General features: G+C 37.9%; 1 protein-coding gene across 1 annotated transcript; it reads left to right on the forward strand.

The window, feature by feature from the left end:
- Positions 1-6308: 6308 nt before the first annotated feature.
- LOC136836225 (vitellogenin-like) lies at positions 6309-17121 on the forward strand. Its single transcript, XM_067100228.1, has 4 exons — positions 6309-6346; positions 9876-9956; positions 16243-16337; positions 17003-17121. Exons 1-4 carry the CDS (start codon positions 6309-6311, stop codon positions 17119-17121), a joined length of 333 nt encoding a protein of 110 aa, XP_066956329.1.
- Positions 17122-22036: the final 4915 nt, after the last annotated feature.

Raw genomic sequence — 22036 nt, forward strand, 5'->3', positions numbered from 1 at the left:
ATGGAGGCCCTACTGTATGCTTTCATGTCGAAAATCGCAAGTGCTTATCAAGACTTTACTGCCGTCTGTGAGATGGGGTTATGCTCTATGGGAAAGAGAGAGAGAGAGAGAGAGAGAGTGGGAACAACGGATTGTAGGGAATGGATGCATGAGAGAGAGAGAGAGAGAGAGTGGGAACAACGGATTGTAGGGAATGGATGCATGAGAGAGAGAGAGAGAGAGAGAGAGAGAGAGAGAGAGTAGGGACAACGTATTGTAGGGAATGGATGCATGAGAGAGAGATAGAGAGTAGGGACAACGTATTGTAGGGAATGGATGCATGAGAGAGAGAGAGAGAGAGAGAGAGAAAGAAAGAGAGAGAGAGAGAGTGGGGACAACATATTGTGGGGAATAAATGAGGAATGGATGAATAGAGAGAGAGAGAGAGTGGGGACAACGTATTGTGGGGAATGGATGAATGAGAGAGAGAGAGAGAGAGATAGTGGGAACAACGGATTGTAGGGAATGGATGCATGAGAGAGAGAGAGAGTAGGGACAACGTATTGTAGGGAATGGATGCATGAGAGAGAGAGAGAGAGAAAGAGAGAGAGAGAGAGAGAGAGAGTAGGGACAACATTGTAGGAATGGATGCATAAGAGAGAGAGAGAGAAGAGAGAGAGAGAGAGAGAGAGAGGGGACACCTGGATTGTGGGGAACGGATGCATGTAAGATAGAGAGAGAGAGAGAGAGAGAGAGAGAGAGAGAGAGAGAGAGAGAGAGGGGATAGTAGGGGCAACGGATTGTAGGGAATGATGGATGCTTGAGAGAGAGAGAGCAGGGACAACGGTAGGGAATGGCTGCATGAGAGAGAGAGAGAGAGAGAGAGGGACAACGGATTGTAGGAAATGGATGCATGAGAGAGAGAGAGAGAGAGAGAGAGAGAGAGAGAGAGTAGGGACAACGGATTCTATGGAATGAAATGAATGCATGGTGGTTTCCTCGACAGATGTTCGGGTATTTTCTCTTATTCTCATATTTTCTCTCCGTGATGTGTCAAGTCGGCGTCAGTAAAACGTGGAGAGAAAGCAGTCTATGGTCACTCCATTGTATGTGTGTGTGTGTGTGTGTGTGTGTGTGTATGTATGTGATGTTTCCGCCCAGGTGTAGTATAACCGAGATCAAAAGAAAAGAGAGAGAGAGAGAGAGAGAGAGAGAGAGAGAGAGAGACATTTCATCCATATCTCTTCGTCCGCTTTCGCCGTCGTCCTTTCCTTGGCGCTCCTTTTTGCCCCGTGCGCCGGACAAAGACCAATACAAAGGCAGGGACAAAGGAGTCTTTAGAGGGAAGAGGTCTCCGGGATTCTCTTCTGTCTCTGCCTCCCATTTTTTCCTCTCTCTTGTTGTCCAAAAACATATCCAGGGTTTATTTTACTCTGATTTTGCCTCGCCTCTCATTTCTCTTCTTTGCCTCCTTCCCCGAAGAAAATAAAAAGGGGGGAAAAATCGTGTGACGATAATGAACTCGGTTAAAATGTGTAGAGACCTGGAGTTTTGAAACTGCCCATCTTGAGGCTTCCCTGAGTCTCGCGGAGGTAAAGAAGGTCTTTGGCTGGAGTTTATTGTCGTAATGTATTTTATTCTGTCTATCTCACTCCCTTTTTTCCATCCCGTTTGCTGTGTGTGTGTGTTTGTATGTGTGGATGTGTAGAATAATTCACATCCTTTATAATATGACATCACCGCTTTTTCAAGATTACGTTTATGCAAAAGGTTTTGTGTGGATAACTCTTCATTTAACTTAAAGTATTAGAGGAATTTACTTCAACACACGCACAAGCATTAGTACATTATCACGTCTGCATTTTAACATATAGTTACAACCGTAAAGTGGAATTTGATTCTACTGAAAGTTGAAAAATATAAACTTTAGTTTATTTTTTTTCAGTACAGAATTAACGCAGACTGTTCACTGTCCTAAGCTCAACTAAATTGTATTTATTATATATATTTGAGCCAAGTGTATAACGCCTACCTTGTCAAAAACAAAATGGAGGTGTGCAGACACAAATCCATTTGTTTTAGGTCCTATTAGATGTCCCATTATAACTTATAATTAGGCCTTTCATTGCTTGGCCAGAGTTAGAGTTTCTGTTTGCCTTCTAAGAGATTCAAGGCTTACATGAACTCCAAGGAGTCTATTGTTGAACTGAGGGCACTCACAGTTGCGTCTGGACATATATATATATATATATATATATATATATATATATATATATATATATATATATATATATATATATATATATATATATATATATATACACACACACACACACGATTATATACATATGTATTGAAGTTCCTCTTATTTACAGCATTAGGTCACGTTAAAAAGTGATTCTAATGTTCTTCAGATGGCAGTTAATCCCATCTTAAGTATAATCGGTAACTTATTTACACCTTAGCCTCACCATGAGGAATAATGATAATAGCAGTAATCACAACCGTAGCTCGGTGGTCAAGCTTAGCTCGCGTTGCAAGGGCCATAGCTCGTTCCTGACCTGCCGCTCATTAGTCTACTCATCTGCGAATGAGTAACAGAGCGTTAATTGTTGTCAGTTGAAAATACGTGGGACTATAATGTGACTCTTTGTACAAAAGACTGGTTAAGAACTATCCCCTTCCCCCACTAAAAGGGAGACAAGATAAAGTATATAGAAAGAAAAACCACAATAAAATTCAGCGTCTAAAAAATTATATTAATGTAGATTTTCCTCCCATTTACCTAAGGGCAACGCTGCGCTGATGTCTTAGAAAGATACAGTATAATAATGTTATATATTTTTGGGGGGTCTTAGTGTGTTATAGGATGTTCATTGATGTCGTCCCGTTATTTACGCCACATACTCTTACGTCGCTTGTAAACCTGAACTGCGAAGGTCCTTCAAAGAGTCTGAAAACATTTCCGAAGGCAGTTCCCTCTCGTCCCCGTCTGCTTTTGTGACGACTTATCTGCCCCTGTGATAGGTATCGCTGTTTTAACGGCCCGTTAACTCTTCATTAACCTCATTGATTGGCCGGAGGGGCATTAGCCTATCACCTTTCTTATTAGCTTGATGGCAGTATCCTTATCATCGTCCAGCTGTCATCTTTATCGACATTTCCATCTAAACCCCATCGTGAAGATTTCCTCCAACACCCGTCCGCATCAGTAATCATCTTTACATCCATCGCTGCTTATTAGATCGTGGTCCCGTCTTTGCCGATTTTCGTCTCTCTCTCTCTCTCTCTCTCTCTCTCTCTCTCTCTCTCTCTCTCTCTCTCTCTCTCCATTCCATTTATTATATATATATATATATATATATATATAACTACTATATATATATATATAGAGAGAAGAGAGAAAGAAAGAAAGAAAGAAGAAAGAAAGGAAAGGACTACTAAATAATACCCTCCTGTAAAATTGATATCGCTGAATGACTTGATTTGTAAATATTAATCCACGTCATTGAATTTGTATACTCAAGAATATCAGTATATTTTATATTTTTATCTTGACAAACAAAGATGTTTACCTTCACAAGTCTTATGAGCGTACATGAAAGTCTTATTGACTGACATGAAGTTGTTGTTGCTGAGGACGCAGAGTCAACTTGTAGAAATAACTCTCAAGTGTTACGACATTTAAAGAAAGATACAACGCTGAAGTATTAAGGCAATTAAATGATTATAGTTTTTTCCGGTTGTACTTTTATACCTCGGTACTGATGCACATTTTCTTGATGTATTTTGAGCTTCTGTTGTGATAATTTGTCTTCCTTAATCCTGGTATTCAAGCCGTATATATTTTTATATGTAGTATCGAGGTTCTTTTGGGAATATCCTCTAAGCTCAGATCGATATATATATATATATATATATATATATATATATATATATATATATATATATATATATGTAATGTATGTATGTATGTATGTATATATATACACATACATATACATATACATATACATATATATTTATATATATAGATACGTATATGTATATATAGCTTTGCGACGCCTGACTACGGAAATATCAAGGTCATTTATTTGTTGGTCTTGAAACTATAGTGTATTTTAAAATTTTTACATATTTCCAAAACACAGCGGGATTTTAATTTATATGTTATGAAGTTTATCGACAAAAATTTTATGGAGTATTTAATTTAAATGAGAAACTGTTACTGAAACCTCTGTAGTACCTGAAGGGGCCTATCGTTCAAGGAGAATTAAGCACCTGTATACTCCCTCAAATATGCCTTTTAAAACATAGATGTATAAATTTACATAGAGAAATTTCAAGTCACGTAGAAAATAAAGAAGATCGCAGAAATAGTTTGGTGCCCTTTCTTTAACTTTTCATTTTTTTTTTTTTTATTCCAAGTCACTTTGTGTTTTTCTATCCCAATTGTAATGTAACTTGGTAAGTGCGTATGTTACACCAGGTTCATTTATCTACATATCAACTCCAGTCATGATTCATCTTCATTTACATGTTGACAGAGGTAAGGTTTCATAGCAGTTTTATTTGCCATTGCAATGCGGGTCGTTTCATGTTACGGCGTTGACGTCCATGAGTACATCTGCGCCCTTGTCTCTTGCCCGTTTGTCCTGTCCATGTCGGCAGCTCTCGTCCACTACTAGTTAAGAGAAAGTTTTTGCTGCCATATGGATTGTCTTGGCATGTGGTTGTGGGTGGGCGTCATAGAAAAGATGCGGGCGTATAATGCACCAATTACGATGCCCGATTTTTTATCCAGTTGTCTATTCTTTCATTAAGCTCTCGTATCGGTTGCCACTATCCTCAGCCTTTTCTCGTTTCCTTAATGCATTCGGGAGGGAGGCCCCGTTAGGAGTTAGTGCCGTCAGTTTACCTCATTCGGTGCACTGTAGGCATTACTTAGGGTTCTCTACAGTGTCCCTTTGGCCCGTGACTGCAACCTCTTCTGTTCCTTTTGCTCTACCTCCGCTCACACTCTCTCTCTTCCATCTTACGTTCCACCCTCTCCTACCAATCGTTTCAATATTAATTTCAGAGCTGAATGACCTCATACATCCCAGCGCTTGGCCTTTTGCCTACATTTTAAATTTCATTTGGGAAGGAAGGTTACTGTAACTGTGATCATGCCGATTTATGTTTATTTGAAAGTGCTTTATTTTCTGTTCGTTTTATGCGTTCGTATCATGCAAGCACGAAACGTATACTGTAAATCTGATTAAAATTAAAGTAAGGTTTTGAGAACTTATTGTAATGTTTCAGGAGGATAATACCGAAAATCGTTGTCACTCATAAGATACCGAATAGAAGACGTACGGTGTCATTTAGAAGGCAAACGCATCAACTAAAGGACACGGTAATGGTAATTAGAATAAAAAAGACTCCATATAGAAGACTAAACATACCAAAAAGATACCAATTGGAAGAAGGAGTACGACAGTGAACTCGTAAAATCATCTCTCTCTCTCTCTCTCTCTCTCTCTCTCTCTCTCTCTCTCTCTCTCTCTCTCTCTCTCTCTCTCTCTGCCATTGGGACCACTTCATCAATCCTTTTATCTGAAATCTCATCCGATTCCTCAGACGGGGGATTACCTGCTGGTTCCCCCTAAAAACCACCTGACATAAACAAGAGTAACCATCAACCCTTTCGGACATGAAGAGACCCCGATCTTAATCAAGCCGGCCATCGCCCGGGATATCGGCTGTCTCAGGCTCCAGCCGCCAGTGTATTTCTCAAACAATTTTTCACCTCATCTTTATTTATAGCCTTTTTTTTCTTTTCTTTTTTTTTAGAGGGAAGGGGCTGTATTTGTTTATGTTTCGAGTTCTGTTGGGTTTTCCGATGGGAAGGTGATTGTGCATTTAATTTCAATTTTAGCTTTTGGGTGCCGTTGTAAGTTGGATTTTTTATGGATGAAAGAAATCGTTCGTTACTGGCTTTTGTTATTTTTAACCTGGTTAAGGAATGTTTTTAACTTGCCCTTACCTGCGCCACGAAACACCAAAGAAAGCTTGAACAGCAAGTAACTATAGATTAAAAAGTGTTCATAATTCGGTCCGACAGTCTTTGAGTACAAAAGAGACTTGTGCTTGCTTCGAAAACACATACCACCTCCATCAGTTGTCTCCCCCCCGCCCATGCATCACCAAGAGATGAGATACCATCACCATCATAACCCCCATTCCATTCTCCAATTCCTCTTCTGCCCAACTCGTCTCGGAGGACCATTGGCATAATCCGGATTGGGCACGGTGCTCGTTCTGTTGTGGCCACTTTTATGCCCACAATGGTCCCTATGGTCACGCCCAATTCAGCCATGAGGAGGTGAATGGGGGCAGGTCAGGGGGGCGACGCACGGGAAAGGAAAGGGTTGGGGCGTCGAGAAGAGAAAGAAGAGAGAGAGAGAGAGAGAAAAAAAAGAGAAAATAGCTCATCGGATGACTGACAGGGAAGAACGGTTAAAAGGAATTACTTAACAACAAGAACGAAGGTACTTTCGTTTGGTCTCCCTGTTTTTTTTTTTTTTTTAATATCACTGACAGACTCGCAACATTTATCTTTTTAAGAACTCTCTCTCTCTCTCTCTCTCTCTCTCTCTCTCTCTCTCTCTCTCTCTCTCTCTCTCTCTCTCTCTCTCTCATTTAAAATTTCCTTGGCTCCTTTATTATATACCTAGGAAAATTTCATGTAAAAATAATGTATATTTTTGATTAAAATTTTATACATAAATAGTTAATGCAACCTTCGCTTTTTCCTCTATATTCACTGGGATGGCAAATACTACTGAAGAAATTCTTATGCGTAAATTTGACCAAGAAAAAGTGTCCTGAGTTGCTGAAAGTTTGGCGAGGAGTTAACAGGGTAAAAAAAAGTAATGGTAAAGATTGTAATTGTTTGTTTGCCAAAGTTTAGACAGAATTGTTCACCCTCATTGTATTTTATTGTCGACTTTTATGGATTATTTTTCATTCAGCATATATTTGCAGAAGAAAGAAATTAAAAAGTTGGAGATTAGTTGCGCATTGTTGAATTACGAATAGAAGACAAGATTGGCGACTTGTTTGCAACAGGGAAATGAGAGAGAGAGAGAGAAAAGAAAGAAGAAGGAAAGAAGGAAGAAGAAGAGAGAAAGAAAATTATTTCAAAATAGACAAATTGATGTCTAAAATTGTCAATGAATTATCACTTGTGCAGTGGTAACGCTAAATCTTAGAAATCTCATCAGTAGAAAAGAAAATTAAAAATCATAAATATTCTTCTTATCTTCAAATTAAAGAAAATAGCCAGAACAATCGCAAAACGGAAGGAATTGCGAAGTGATCTGGGAAAAGGGTTGAGGAAAGGAAATTGCAAAAAAAAAAAAACAATAATAATAATTTTTAGTAATAATGAGTGAACGGGAGAAAACATTCACTGCACAGAAAGGCGAAGTTATAAACAAAAAAGATAAAGATTGTATAATTGTTTGGCACTGTGACCTGGCGTTACGGTTACCATTGTCATCGCCGCTGACTATAGGTTATTTGCTAATATTGTTCGTAATGAGAAATTAACTATGTTACATTATCACATACAAACATTCATGTGATATAAGCTTATCTAAAAAGTACTTCCAAAACTTGGAACCTCGCAAGTTTTCTTTTTTACATCTACTTTTTGTTTCTGAATATGGCCATTACCTGAAGTTATATATATTATTATTATTATTGTTATTATTAGTATTATTATTATTATTATTATTATTATTATTATTATTATAGAAGAGTTCAAATTGAAATCTAACAATGATAAACAAATCTAAGATTAAAGATAAAAAGGAAATCCACAAATGGAAAACGAACGCGTGTAAATATTTAAAAAAAAAAATAGGAGAATTAAATGTTTACAATTAATGGAATGAAATGGAAGTAAAGAATAGTAACCAGAGATCTAGAAAGGAAACGACTGAAGTAATATATTATTATTGTATTATTATTATTATTATTATTATTATTATTATTATTATTATTATTATTATTATTATTATTGTAGAAAGTTCAAAATAAACTAAGAGGGATGTAAAAATCTGAAATTGAAGGTAAAAAGGAAATCAACAGATAAAAACCGAACGCGCATAAATGTTTATAAAAAAGGTAGGAGAATTAACTTTTAATGGAATGTTGTGAAAATGAAGAATAATAACCAGAGATCTAGAAAGGAAACAAAAAAAAAAAAAATTGAGAGCATGGAAGACGAAAGGAAATACTGTTCGGGGCTTTGTATGGGAGGTATAGTGTGCTCTTGTAACCTAAGATCGTGTTTACATGTAAACAGAGATGAATTGCCACTGATAATAATCTTGAGGATACGGTCACGCTGATGTCCACGAGCTTTAACAGATCTTGTGGTTTTCTTCTTCTTTTCTTCTTCTTCTTCTTCTTCTTTTTGAGAGTTTAGTTATTCGCTTGAAAATTTTAATGTAAATTTTTCTCCGGCGCATTCTGTAATTTTTAACGCATCTGTGGTTAGCAAATGATTTTAATCAGTCCGTCTCTCCTTTTTACATACAGTATATATTAGCTTTTTAGGCAATTGTGGCAACTGTGAATCTCATGAGAGTAAATACTTTTTTTTTTTTTTTTACTGGACTTCCGTAGCGCACTAAGTGTAAACGATTGCTTTTCTGGACTCAGAGATCGCACAGACACTGAATGCTTTAATGATGCATGTGTAGTTTTTGTAGTCCGATTTCGATCATGTCGACCCATGAACAATCGATTGATTCGTCATTACGGACTGGCGTCGCAGCCAACAAGGTCTTGGTTCGCCGGTAGGAAACAACGAAGAAACAAGACCACCTGGCTGACTGACCCCTGTGTCTTCGAAGCAGTCCCCCCCGGGGGGTGGGGGAGCCTCAGTCTGTGGTAAGCGAGAATAACGAGATAGAAGGTTTTATGCGAATGGGGTTTCGCACAATTGGAGACGAGCAAACGTAGGCATTTTTGGTCTGCGTTTGAAGAGAAATATTTTGGTGGGAAGCCAAAACGTTCCGGCAGAAGCGAAACAAAAAAGCTAGAATAGATATGGCCCCTTTCTTTTCCTTGCGGTTGCGGTGTCTGTATTTTCTCTCTCTCTCTTTTTTTTTCTTTTTCGTCCTTTATGCCGAGAATAAACGGTTTATTTGGTCGACAGCAGAAATAGGTGTTTTTACGGAAAATTATTTTTTTAAAGGTGTGTATTAACAGTTGATTTGGTGGCGTCCGAAACGTGGCTTGGAAATATATTTTTAAAAAGTAAAATTAAAGTTTATTTATTGACACGGCGAATGAGCCTTTAAAGACAAGTCTTTCCAAAACCACGATCAACAGTTTATTAGCTTGCATCCGGAAAGTGAGTTCTTTCTAAAACCGAGAATAAATATTTTATTACTTTTAAAATATAGATCGTTGTTTTTTAATGAAGTCGCTAGATTATTTTATAAAAACGAACCGTGTTTGTTATATGCATGGGGGAGAGAGAGGGGTGGGGTAAGGGCAGGGGGCAGCATGGGGATGATGGTAGGTAACAGCTTTAGGGAGTAGCTTCAAACTGCGTGTAAACATCCAGAGTTCTTTGTTGCCATTTTTCATTCTATTTATTCAGGACTTTTTTTCCGCTTTAAATCGGCTGGCAATTAAAGCGAGAGAGAGAGAGAGAGAGAGAGAGAGAGAGAGAGAGAGAGAGAGAGTTGTGGATTAATTTCTGTATAATTGGAACTCGAGTTGTGTGTACGCGTGTGTCGTAACCGTTGCTTTTTTGCCCTGCTGAAACACCTCTCATTAAAAGTTTCATTGATTGCTCTGTGCGGGATTTAAGCTCTTTGGACTCTTCCCAGCATCCCCTCCTCCTCCTCCTCCTCCTCCTCCTCCTCCTCCTCCTCCTCCTCCTCCTCCTCCTCCTCCTCCTCTTCCTCCCCGTCCCCTTCCCTTCTCACGTTTTATTTAGTTTTTTATTGTTCGGTTTTTCCGAAAGTGTTGTATCCGAGGAATTTTGTTCTCCCCCTCTCTGCAACTGTTGTTTATAATTTGCAAATATTGTTGAGGTATTTGAGATTCTCTCTCTCTCTCTCTCTCTCTCTCTCTCTCTCTCTCTCTCTCTCTCTCGTAATCAGTTTTCTATACTCTTGTTGCATTCTAGGATCCTTGATCTCTCTCTCTCTCTCTCTCTCTCTCTCTCTAATCTGTCCTCTCTCTCTCTCTCTTTAATTGCATTCTAGGGTCCTAGGGTCCTTGCTCTCTCTCTCTCTCTCTCTCTCTCTCTCTCTCTCTCTCTCTCTCTCTCTCTCTCTCAGCATCTACACAGTCCCACCGCAGTGGCAGAGAAACGAAATATCATATAGATATATCTTACGGAGGCAGGAGGCAGGGAAATGCAGCAACAGCAAAAACAATGACGATAACTGAACCGGTCACGCCACTGTGCACATATGAGAGAAGAAATATGTGGCAAAAACTCTGTAGGATATTTCTGCAGGAAACGTTGAGAGAGAGAGAGAGAGAGAGAGAAAGAGAGTCGTTTTGTTGCCATGACAACCCTTGTCGGGGTTTGTCTTATAAACCTCTACTGCTATTATTAATTTTATTATAAGTATTAGTAGGGCTTTTAGAACTTCCATAGAAATATTGCTCCAATAGACCTTAGTCAATTAATCCACCCACTCTCTCTCTCTCTCTCTCTCTCTCTCTCTCTCTCTCTCTCTCTGTGGGTTATTGCCGTAGACTGACTTTACGCTGGGTTCCATAGTTTTCAGGTAATTTTTTTATATATTATGTATGCTTATATACATTCACACACACATGTATATATATATATATAAATATATATTCGTATTCATATACACATACATACATACATACAAATACAAATATAAGTGTTATTACAAAACCGTCTTCTTCAGTGTTGTAACTCCTTTTCTTAGCAGCCATACTTTTAGTAACGCCTTTTCCATTTATTGTAGGTTTGGGCCCATTCCGCAAATTCCGCACAAAAGAGTATTTTGTTGTCTCTTCCTCCCCCTTTTCTGTTACTACCCTTTTTTTGTGGTTTATTGCGAAACAGACCCCTTTGACGATGCTCCGCCCTGGTATGAAATGATCCAACAGCATCTCTCTCTCTCTCTCCCTCTCTCTCTCTCCTACTCCCTGTTTTTATTTGGCATACATATATATGACATTTTAGGCCTACGCCTACAAATTTCCATTTATGGCTGCCGCTTGGTCCTTCAGTCGTTAAACAAACGTACGGCGAAGCTCTTTCCTCTTGTCTAGAAATTACCGTATGCTAATGTAATTAGAGTATACCTAGGCCTACGCATGGCAGCACACGCAAGTCTAGATTTCAAAATTAAATTCCATCTTTGTGATATGGTAATATTGAACTTAATGGGTCTCCCGCATTGGCACTCTGCGTGCCTCTTCCATCCGTCTCTCTTCTTCAGTCTTATCTTATTCATTTATTCATTCTCGTTGGTTAAAGTGGCTTTTTGTTCATTTTCTTCATGTGTGGAGTTATTATTATTATATTATTATTATTATTATTATTATTATTATTATTATTATTGGAGAATCAAATCCACAGTTATGTATATGTACATATATTTAAAGATAAATCGGTTGAAAAGGGGAACCGAACAAGTTCCCGAAATCTATATGTACTGATTTATCTTTAAATATATGTACATATACATAACTGTGGATTTGCTTCTCCATTTAAGACTCATGCTGCTATGAGTATTTTTTAATTATTATTATTATTATTATTATTATTATTATTATTATTGTTGTTGTTGTTGTTGTTGTTGTTGTTGTTTTCTGGAATTTGATTTGTAATATATTATAATACCTTACATTTTCAGAGGTAGATCTCTGAATATTCCAAAGCATCACAGCTTTGTTCCATCCACATCCTTTCCACAGAACAGAATGCTTTTTAGTCCAGCGAAAATCCTGAATAATTAAGCTTTCATTTCTTTTTTATTTCACTAGGCTCGTCTTGAACTCCTTAGTTCAAGTACTTTAAGCCTTTAACTGTAAAATTAACTATATTACCTAAAACTGCCAAGTCCAGCTTGTAATTTTCTTAGATATTATTAGCCGTCCAAGACAAGTACGTTGGGTGATGAGCATCGTTCTAGGATTTCTTAAATATAAGTAACAGCATATTCTCGACTCACTACTTGGAATCATAAAGTCTTTTTGGGATCCACTGCCGCCCGCATCAGTTTTCGTAGGTCTCCTACAGGTTTCGGTAACGTTTGTAATTTTTTATTACGAGCTTGGTGCTTTTGAAAGAGGGAGGACTCCCTTTTCTTCTTTGACGATATTTTTCCCCAAGGGAATCTCGTGGATACCCAGGTTTCGGATTCCACGTTTTATTAGATTAGTTTTTTTTTTTATTTTTCCTCCTTTTCATTTTAGTTTTTCAGTTGTTCAATTGATCAGTGATGTGCTGTTACGTGAGCTAATGGAGCTGATGCGCACAGACACAACATTAATACACTCTATATATATATATATATATATATATATATATATATATATATATATATATATATATATATATATATATATATATATATATATATATATATATATATATATTGCGACATAACTCATACAGCGTAATCTTTGCCTGACACGAAAGGGTTATTTGCATAAGAATATGCCTACAAATCCCGGAGGAATGTCCCCCCAAGTTCATAGACGGCCGAATAGCCAAGAATTACTGCGTGTTGCGAGTGCCGTCGGCGGACCAGCTGTAAGGCAGCAGCTGCGAGTCATAAACAGGGTCAAATTGGATCACATAAAGCTTTAACAAGGTCATAGAGCGTTTCGCTATTCACTCCGCTATTCGCATGACGTCACGGCGCGATATGATGCCAGCCGAGGTTCGCGTCTCGTAATTTTCATAGCCCGAGAGTTATTGGCAACTGAGTCTGTGGGATTTAAACCTTATCAGACGCGCTTGAGAGATGCGCTGGTCGCGCTGGTGGGACGTAAAAAGGCTATAATTACATCAGCTGGTTTTCCTTGATGATTCCGTTTGCTCATGAGTTGTAAGAGAGAGAGAGAGAGAGAGAGAGAGAGAAAGGTGTTCATAATTCTAAGCTTTACGTTTGGAAAATTTAGTATATGCTTAGGTTTTTTTTCTTCATACCTGGTCTGTGACAGTTTTTTCTTAGGGAAAGAGGGGGCGTCCTAAGGCGTTCTTTCGAAGTATTTTGGCTCTGTTCCAGTGTATTGCCTCACATGCTTTACATTATACTGTCTTTTTGCTGAGAGAGAGAGAGAGAGAGAGAGAGAGAGAGAGAGAGAATATCAGACTAGTTAACAATGAAAGATTGGTAAAATGTTTTTGTTAAAAGATTTTTGACGGTTATAATAAGAATGACCAAAAATTCCATCTTGTTATAAAGAGCTTCAGACGTCTTGGGATGTGTCCTGATGTCCATACGAACCCTCTACACCCCTGCATACCTACGCGTGACATCACCTGTTGGATATATTTCCATACTGAATAATAAGTAGATATCTGGAAGGGTAGTTCGTGTAGTTATTTGTTAAATTTTTAATTGCCATGACTGTCAGTCATTAAAACAAGTAAAAAATGCGCCGCCGAAGTGTCTTCGGCGCAATCGAGTTTTCTTTACAGCCGCCACAGCGTATAATCACGCGACACCAAAGCCGACCTATCTTGGTGGTCCCATTTAATGCTGTATTAGCCGTGGCCCATGAAACTTTAACCACTGCCCGGTGGTGGCATGTCCTATATCGTTGCCAGAAGCACGATAATGGCTAAATTTAACCCTGAATAAAATAAAAACTACTGGTGCTAGAGGCCTGCAATTTGGTATGTTTGATGATTGAAGGGCGGATGATCAACACACCAATTTGCAGCCCCCTAGCCTCAATAGTTTTTAAGGTCTGAGGGCGGACAGTATGAGCGCGGACGGACAAATAGCCATCTCAACAGTTTTCTTTTACAGAAAACTAAAAAACAATGAAGACACAAGCAATGAGAAATCGAACTCACGAAGAACTAAGCCTTACCCAACGAAAAATGGGATGAAATACCTCAGCTAAATGACGGGACAGAAAAAGTACGGACTAAAAACAGTGCGGACGGACATACAAAGCCGGTACAATAGTTTTCTTTCGTAGAAAACTAAAAGTGAAAAGTCGCTTCCTTGCTTAAAATATCAATAAATACGTATGTTTTCATGAACGTTTGTTATAATGCGCATATTTTTATTATTATTATTATTATACGGAGGATTGCTTCTTTCTTCATCCCTATTTTCCTAGGTCCCAGAGGTTCGATCCCGTGAGGGGGATCAAGGATCTGGGCATATTCCTTTAAACCTAATGTGCCTCCTTGAGCGTGAGCTTTGAAACAAAACGCATGTTTTCGGTCGACTATTGTGGGTCGGAACTGAGACTGGGAAAAAAAGAGGAATGAAAAGTAAAAATGAAAAAAAGGTTGAGTGAATGTAGGCGATTAGTCCCCGTCAAAATATATATTCTCCACATCATGATTAAAAATGGCAGGCCCTGGACGAGGTAATCCTTCACCCCACGGGGTCGGAACCATTCATCAGAAATTCGCAGAAATGTGAATGGAAAAGTGTTCTTTTCCCGTCTCTTCATATTTCAGAATTCTGCAGAGTTCATTTTGCATTTTCTCGAATGTGAGTCGGTGACATGCTAACAAATGACATTATAAAAAATAAAATAGATCTATCGACACGATTGAGACGAGAGTTCATATTTCTCTTTCTTCTGTCATGCCGGATTGGAAGAAGAAGAAGAAGAAGAAGAAGAAGAAGAAGAAGAAGAAGAAGAAGAAGAAAGAAGGAAATGTAAAAAGACCACCATTCTGGTTTTTTTTTTTTCTTTTTTTTGACAGCCCCATTCCTATTACCGCTTTTCCCTCTCAGTTACTTCTTAATTTTTCCTCCAATTTTCCATTAGGTATGGAAAATTTTGTGCTTTCTCTTGTTGGAGTTTTGCTTGGATATTGACTTTTTCCTTTTTGAGTAATTTTTGCATTTTATATTATTGCGTTATCGTCTGTGGATGTATTTTTCCTCTTCCGTTTCATTTCGTTTTTGCTGTTACATCGGGCTTTCTTAAAAATGCTTCATTTTCATATATTCGTTTATTTTTATTCATCCATACGAGTAAACATCCTTTAGAAATTATTGAATTTTTGGTGTAGTACAGATTACTCTTAAAATTTTGTTAGGGCCCGAGATTTTCCTTATACAGTTAAAGTTGATAACAAATTTTATTTTGTATTTTAGCCTTGACGTTTTTATGTATAATTTGATTATTATTATTATTATTATTATTATTATTATTATTATTATTATTATTATTATTATTATTATTATTATTATTATTATATTTCAGCCTTTTCTTTATCCACTCACGGCCATGAAGTATATATAATATACCTTCACGTTTCTTATGACCTTGGCCTCTTAAAGCATGAAACATTTACTGTCATAAATTTTGGTGGTTCAGTATCTTTTAATACCCGGAGGAGGAATATAACATTTTTTTTATTATGATTAAATATTTTGGGCCGTACAGAAACCTTTTAGCATAGAGAAATATTCTTGTACAAAAAACTCTTATCTGAAAAATATTTTAGTTAAGACGGGCAGGTTTATATTGCGTTAAAATTTCTGAGGTAATGAAATTTACAGTGGTAAAAATTTTCTGGAAAATGAAATTTTTAGGTAATGAAGGAACGGTTTTACGTTGAACGCTTACTTGTTAATGCATAATATGATGCTTGAGATTCTGATGGTGTATCAACCGAAAAAAAAAGACGGCTTGGAAGAGATACTGAGATGGTCCTTAAAATATGATCTGGAATGTTGAATTTTTCTTTTAGGGAAGGAAGAAGATTTCTAAGAGAGTAAGCAGCCCGTTTAAAGAGCGAAGAAATTTTATGATTTTTCAAGATATGTAACGAGAGTATTTAGAAATTTAAACTTAAACAACAACCTGAATATTTTGAAAATGAAAATTTGAAGTATTTTTGTGAATATAAGTGTGAATGACAAAGTTAATTTTTAAAACGAATAAAAACTTTTAGGTCTTGAGAATTATTTTTAATTACGAAGGAGCTCTGGTAATTGAAGTATCTCTAAAATGACTATTGGCCTGTGACATACTGTACATTTTCCAAGTTAGGTTGATTGAAGATGAGTCTGCTCTTGTTGATAACTATTCTTTGTTATGGAAAGGTCTGAAGGTCCAGGAAGCTAGAGAGTGCGTGCAAGAGAAAGGTGAGTGGCACATTGTGCAAAGGGGTATTCTACGTGGTCCCACCGAAGTGTATGTTTAGGGGTACGAAGCAGCCGGCGATATAAGTTTTTTCTGCACTGAGTGTCTCCGATTCGGCTGTTAAATTATTAATGTGGCAATGATCGTTGTCTTGTTTTATTTCTTTACTTTTTGTATCTGAAGGTACTCCTTTTAAAAAGACACGGTTTAGTGCAAATAAGACACACAGATTCTCTCTCTCTCTCTCTCTCTCTCTCTCTCTCTCTCTCTCTCTCACACACACACACACACACACACACATATATATGTATATATATATATAGATAGATAGATAGATAGATATGTATGTACAGTACTTATGTATGTGTGTGTGTATGTGTATGTGTGTGTGTGTGGGGGGGAATGGGTGGGATTGGTTACTTATCTATCTTCTCTGGTATTTTCTAGACAATAGAAACCTGTATGCCTAAAAGCTTTTCTTTCCCACCCTGAACTGGGTTATGATAAGCGTCTCTCTCTCTCTCTCTCTCTCTCTCTCTCTCTCTCTCTCTCTCTCTGCCTCTTATCTCATTCTCTCGTAGGCATGTTCTCGCGAGGTGGTCGCATTCCATCCATCGCTTTTACACATTCCGGTCATTTTCACTCCGTGGACCTATTCACATAAAAGAAGGGGAAGGGGGAGGCAGAGGTTATGGGGGCGGGGGAGGGGAGAGGGCTGGGGTTGAGGGGGAGATGTCTCCCAGGCACGCCACCTCATCTGTCACCGCCGACGACACAGCTTGCTAAGTGATGCCACTCTTGTGCCGTACTTTTTATGTGTCATTCAGTTGAAGTATTTCATCCCATTTTTCTTTGGGTAAGGTTTAGTTCTTCGTCAGTTCGATTTCTCATTGCTTGTGTCCTCCTCGTTTTTTAGTTTTCTGTAAAAGAAAACTGTTGAGATGGCTATTTGTCCGTTTGCACTCATTCTGTCCGCCCTCAGATCTTAAAAACTATTGAGGCTAAATGGCTGCAAATTGGTATGTTGATCATCCACCCTCCAATCATCAAACATACCAAATTGCAGCCCTCTAGTCTCGGTAGTTTTTATTTTATTGAAGGTTAAAGTCAGCCATAATCGTGCGTCTGGCACCGCTATAGGTGCCTACAGCACAGGCCACCACCGGCCCGCTGCTGAGAGTTTCATGGGCCGTGGCTGAGAGTTTCATTAAGCATTATACGCTGTACAGAAAACTCGATTGCGCCGAAGAAACTTCGGCGCATTTTTTACTTTTTTTTCTCCACTTTCTTCTGTTTTCGAGTATAAACATTCTTTTCTATGAGAACGTAAGTGTTCATAACTGCAGTTATTTGATGACTTTCAGTGATGTTACTGACATTATTTCAGATGTGTAGTTAAGCCGTTATTTGTTAAGCAGTGTAAGTAAGAGCTTCTTAAAAGCTTTTGGTCATTTTCGTCCCTCGGAGATGAAATTGGAACGGACATTTTGCCATTTAGAACCATTTCGGTAATGGAACCTCGCGCCTATACAAACCCTCAGAGGCCAGAGTTTTTCTAGGTGCTTATAACACTTGAGCCTCTAATATTCCATCACTTTTCAGATTTAGGGTAAATGGTGTTTACTTGGGCTTTCTCTTGTTGTACGTCTGTAATCTTTTGGGGATTTTTGTTTGTATTCGACTTAGCGACCTTTTTCATTGCCAGTATTAAAGAGGGTTCTCTGAGTTGTGTTTGGGTCTTGAGAAGTCTTGTATTGGAACCATTGTAGTCGTCTGAGAAATTGTGTATTTCTGGGCAATTTGAGACCTTCATTGTGTTCTTGTAGACCTCAAGGATTATTTTTGGGCATGTTGAGACCTTCGAGGGACTTCTGAATTAGACTGTTTTATTGAGAATTCTGGGCCTTTTTTGAGCACTTTTTCTTGTACCTTTTCCCCCCCTTATTTTCCAGCGTCGGATCTAACGTTTCCCGATATAATTTAGGGGTCCCCTTCATCACATTCCCTGCTGTTCAGGCTTCCACTTATGCCTTCCTCAGCTTTAACCTTTTCTGTCCTTTTTTTGCGCAGTATGCTTTTATTCCAATCTTTATTTTCCGACTTTCATTTCCTGCCTTTCTCTCTATTCCTGCAATCTCTCCCCCTCTTAGTCTCTCGTTTATTTATTTCGTACACTGGGACAGTCATATTTTTCTCATTTGCGTCCCGCTGTTTCTTCACGCTTTGTATTTTCTTGGTGTCTGCTTATTTTCCACCTCTTGCTGTCTTCCATACTTCATGTCCGCTTTTACCGTCCGTCTTTTCCTACGCTGGCATTTCTTTCCATTTTTTGCTTCGGTGCAAGCTGACGAAGAATAAGAGAAAAAATCTGAGAAAAAAATATGAAATGCGTTGGGATGTCGGGATTTGGTGCACAGGAGAGACCGCAGCGTCCGCTTGCGTCTCTTATCGTCCTTTGCTTTATTCCACTTGCGACTGCTCCTATTCTAACTAACTGGTCGTTTTGTCTAACCACAAGATGGGATTAAAGGAGACAATAGAGCAGTTAATCTCTGTTTTGTCCAGGGTTTCTTGATTTGAGGTTTATTTTAAGATTTAGGTTTGCCCAGGGTTTCTTGATGTGAGGCTTATTTTAAGTTGTATCTCTCTCTCTCTCTCTCCTCTGCCTTTTGTTTTATTTTGTGTACATGTCATTATCGCCCCCCCCCCTTCTTTCATAGCAAAAGGATAGGAATTTAGGGGCAACTGTCAGAACTTGATCTTTTCCGCCTGTCCGTTCTTTAAACTTATTTTTACTGTTACTCTGAATATAAAATTACTCAGTCGTCACATTTTATGGTCTTTCGAAAGAATGAAATTAGCAACGTGGTAGATATCATGCAGTATTTAACAATTATATATGTAAATATATATACATATATTTATATAATTATATAATTATATATATATATATATATATATATGTATATGTGTGTGTGTGTGTGTGTTTGTGTGTGTTTTGTAAGGGCGTGGGTGGTGCTAACATTAAAGCCATTCGAGATGTGAGTATCTATAATATACTTATTTGAATCCCCAAGAGGACCAACTGTAAAATTATATCTCTGCATGTCTGTCCCGTAACCTTAAGATATGTTTGAAGTATTAACGAAAGTGTTGGTATATCTGTGTCCACATATTTATCTATAAAAACAGCAGTAATAATAATAATAATAATAATAATAATAATAATAATAATAATAATAATAATAAAGTTTGTTTCGTGAAAATTACTGGGGCTGATGCTCATGAAAATTACGCGAGGTGATGCATTTAAAAAAATGAAAAACCAAAATTAGTATGGAAAGCCTTTGCCACGGAATTTACGTTGGTTGCCATATGTGTGTAAAGTATGTTTGTTTTGTTTGTTTTGTATGCATACGCATGCATACTGTATGCCCGTGTCGCATTTATTCGTGCAATTAAAAGCTCGGGCATATGCATATTCATGTGAAGAATTGCCAGCGTCTCGCAAATGAGAACCGCCGAGCAAAAATTGCGTGGGGTGTGGCGGGAGGAGAGAGAGAGAGAGAGAGAGAGAGGAGAGAGAGAGAGAGAGAGAGAGAGAGAGAGAGAGAGAGAGATACACCTCTGTGTAATTACACTCCCTGGCTCAAGCAGGAGTAGTGTACTCTGATTATCTCATATAATAAAAACATTCAATTTGCATATAAAAGCGATGATCATTTTTAAGCCTGTAATTTTCAGGAGCAGTATATGCAAATCTTTAGCTGGCTTTCTCAAGCTAAAATTTCTAAAAGATATGAAACTGGTATTTCACTTACGTGCCTTTTTTCAGTTGTTTGGTTTTGCTTCGTCTTTTTTAGGTACCGTAACGTTTAAATTAAAATATAAAGACAAAATACCTGCAGTTGCAAATATTCTGCCCTCTCTCTCTCTCTCTTCTCTCTCTCTCTCTCTCTCTCTATATATATATATATATATATATATATATATATATATATATATATATATATATATATATATATATATATATATATATATGTATATGTATATATATTATATATATTATATATATATATATATATATATATATATTGTTTTTATAATTATTTTCAAGTGGTTCATGCTACTTATAGTATATTGTATGTTAACTTTACGTTTCAGTTGTAGCCGGTTCAACTCTGTGAACTAACCTGGGCAAAGAATTCCGTTTACAGAGAGAGAGAGAGAGAGAGAGAGAGAGAGAGCGAGCAGTAATACCCTGTGAGGGAAATAGAAACATTGAAATTTTTTACTAATTTGATCTGGTTGTCAAGTTTCAGTTGAAGGACGACATTGTTTCCGAAGCTATTTAATATTATTGTTTTATCGGTATCATTGGTGTTCAGGTTACTTATTTACCCGCTTTGATGCTTTTGGGCATTGTCCTATCCCTTTGCTGCTGGAACCAAACCGCTAGGATATATTGAAAGTTCCAATAACGCTTGTGCTTTTTTCCAAGGCCTATTGTCGACCCTCCTCTTTGAACTTATTATGTAAAATTTCTTTGAAATGTTTTTCAAGTGAAGACCGTTCATGTTGAAACTAAGAACGCTAATGCTTGAAGGATAATAAATCTGTATTAAAGGATTTTTTTTTTCCATGGCAAGTTTTTTCTTTACTTTCCTAATTCTGCGCACACTTCATTTCTCTGTTACTCAGCTCATATTCTAACTCGTTCTTTTCAATTTTCTTAATTATTATTCCTTCACTTTCTTTATTCATTGTTTTTTCCCATCGTCTTTTTTGTTTGGGTTCTGTTTCTTAGTTTGTAGTATCCCTCTGTCTTTCTTTCGGCTAATTTTGCTAAAAGGTATATTTTGTGAGTGTGTAGTGTTCTTTGTATTCATGCTGTACCTTTGATCCTTTTTTGTTTGTATGTTACCATGCGTTACCACTGCCATTACCTTCTCCTCCTCTACCACCCACTCGTGACCAAAGGGGTTAGATTGCAGTGGCCAAATACCAATCCTTTGGAAATTGGCGAAATTCCTCTTGCTCCTCCTGTTGTGGTGATTTCCCCAGAGGTCCTTCCCTGAGCGGTCCTTCTTGCTCCGAGGAGGAGGAGGAGGAGGAGTAAAAGGATTTCACAGAGTGAATTGTCTTAGCCAAAGCAGTCAGGACGCAGATGCTGCTGCTTCGTAGCCATAACAAATAAAGGTGTGGGGTAAGTTAGTCCTGGAAAAGTGAATTCTGCATCAGAATCTTATGGGCTAAATCACATCCCTTCCTCAAAATGGGAAGGCCGAAGAGCAGAGCACTGCAATATCACCAGAGCTGAAGGATCATCCCCTCTCACCCAAGACACGGTCACATATCCTCAGCCCTCCTCCTCCTCCTCCTCCCCCTCTTGCTCTGCAAAGGACCTTTCCAAAAGGGAGCAATTAGTGGAGGCCTCGATCGGGAAGCCGCTATTGTAAAGGGTTACCAATGACTGTTCCCTTCGCTCTGGGTGCGTTGCTATAGCGCGTTCAGACTGACCATCTCCTCCTGCCTTACGCTGGCACAGTAATTAATTCCTTAGATGACATAATACTCAAGGGTCTTTGAGTCTTATTTGTTATGTCTGTAAAATACAATACCTATTACTATACGCCTAGGTAAATAAAAGCCATCGGGTGAACCTACACAATGCAAAAGTCCACTCCCTTCCTTTGTTTGT

The sequence above is a fragment of the Macrobrachium rosenbergii genome, chromosome 56 (assembly GCF_040412425.1).
Source record: "Macrobrachium rosenbergii isolate ZJJX-2024 chromosome 56, ASM4041242v1, whole genome shotgun sequence".
Taxonomy (NCBI): domain Eukaryota; kingdom Metazoa; phylum Arthropoda; class Malacostraca; order Decapoda; family Palaemonidae; genus Macrobrachium; species Macrobrachium rosenbergii.

Bases quoted from the DNA above. Each gene is read 5' to 3' on its own strand.
- LOC136836225 (XM_067100228.1), top strand. From the start codon at position 6,309: ATGGTCCCTATGGTCACGCCCAATTCAGCCATGAGGAG. The intron at 6,347-9,875 runs GTGAATGGGGGC...GACTCTTCCCAG, and splicing joins CCCAATTCAGCCATGAGGAG to CATCCCCTCCTCCTCCTCCT. The intron at 16,338-17,002 runs GTGAGTGGCACA...TTCACATAAAAG, and splicing joins AGAGTGCGTGCAAGAGAAAG to AAGGGGAAGGGGGAGGCAGA.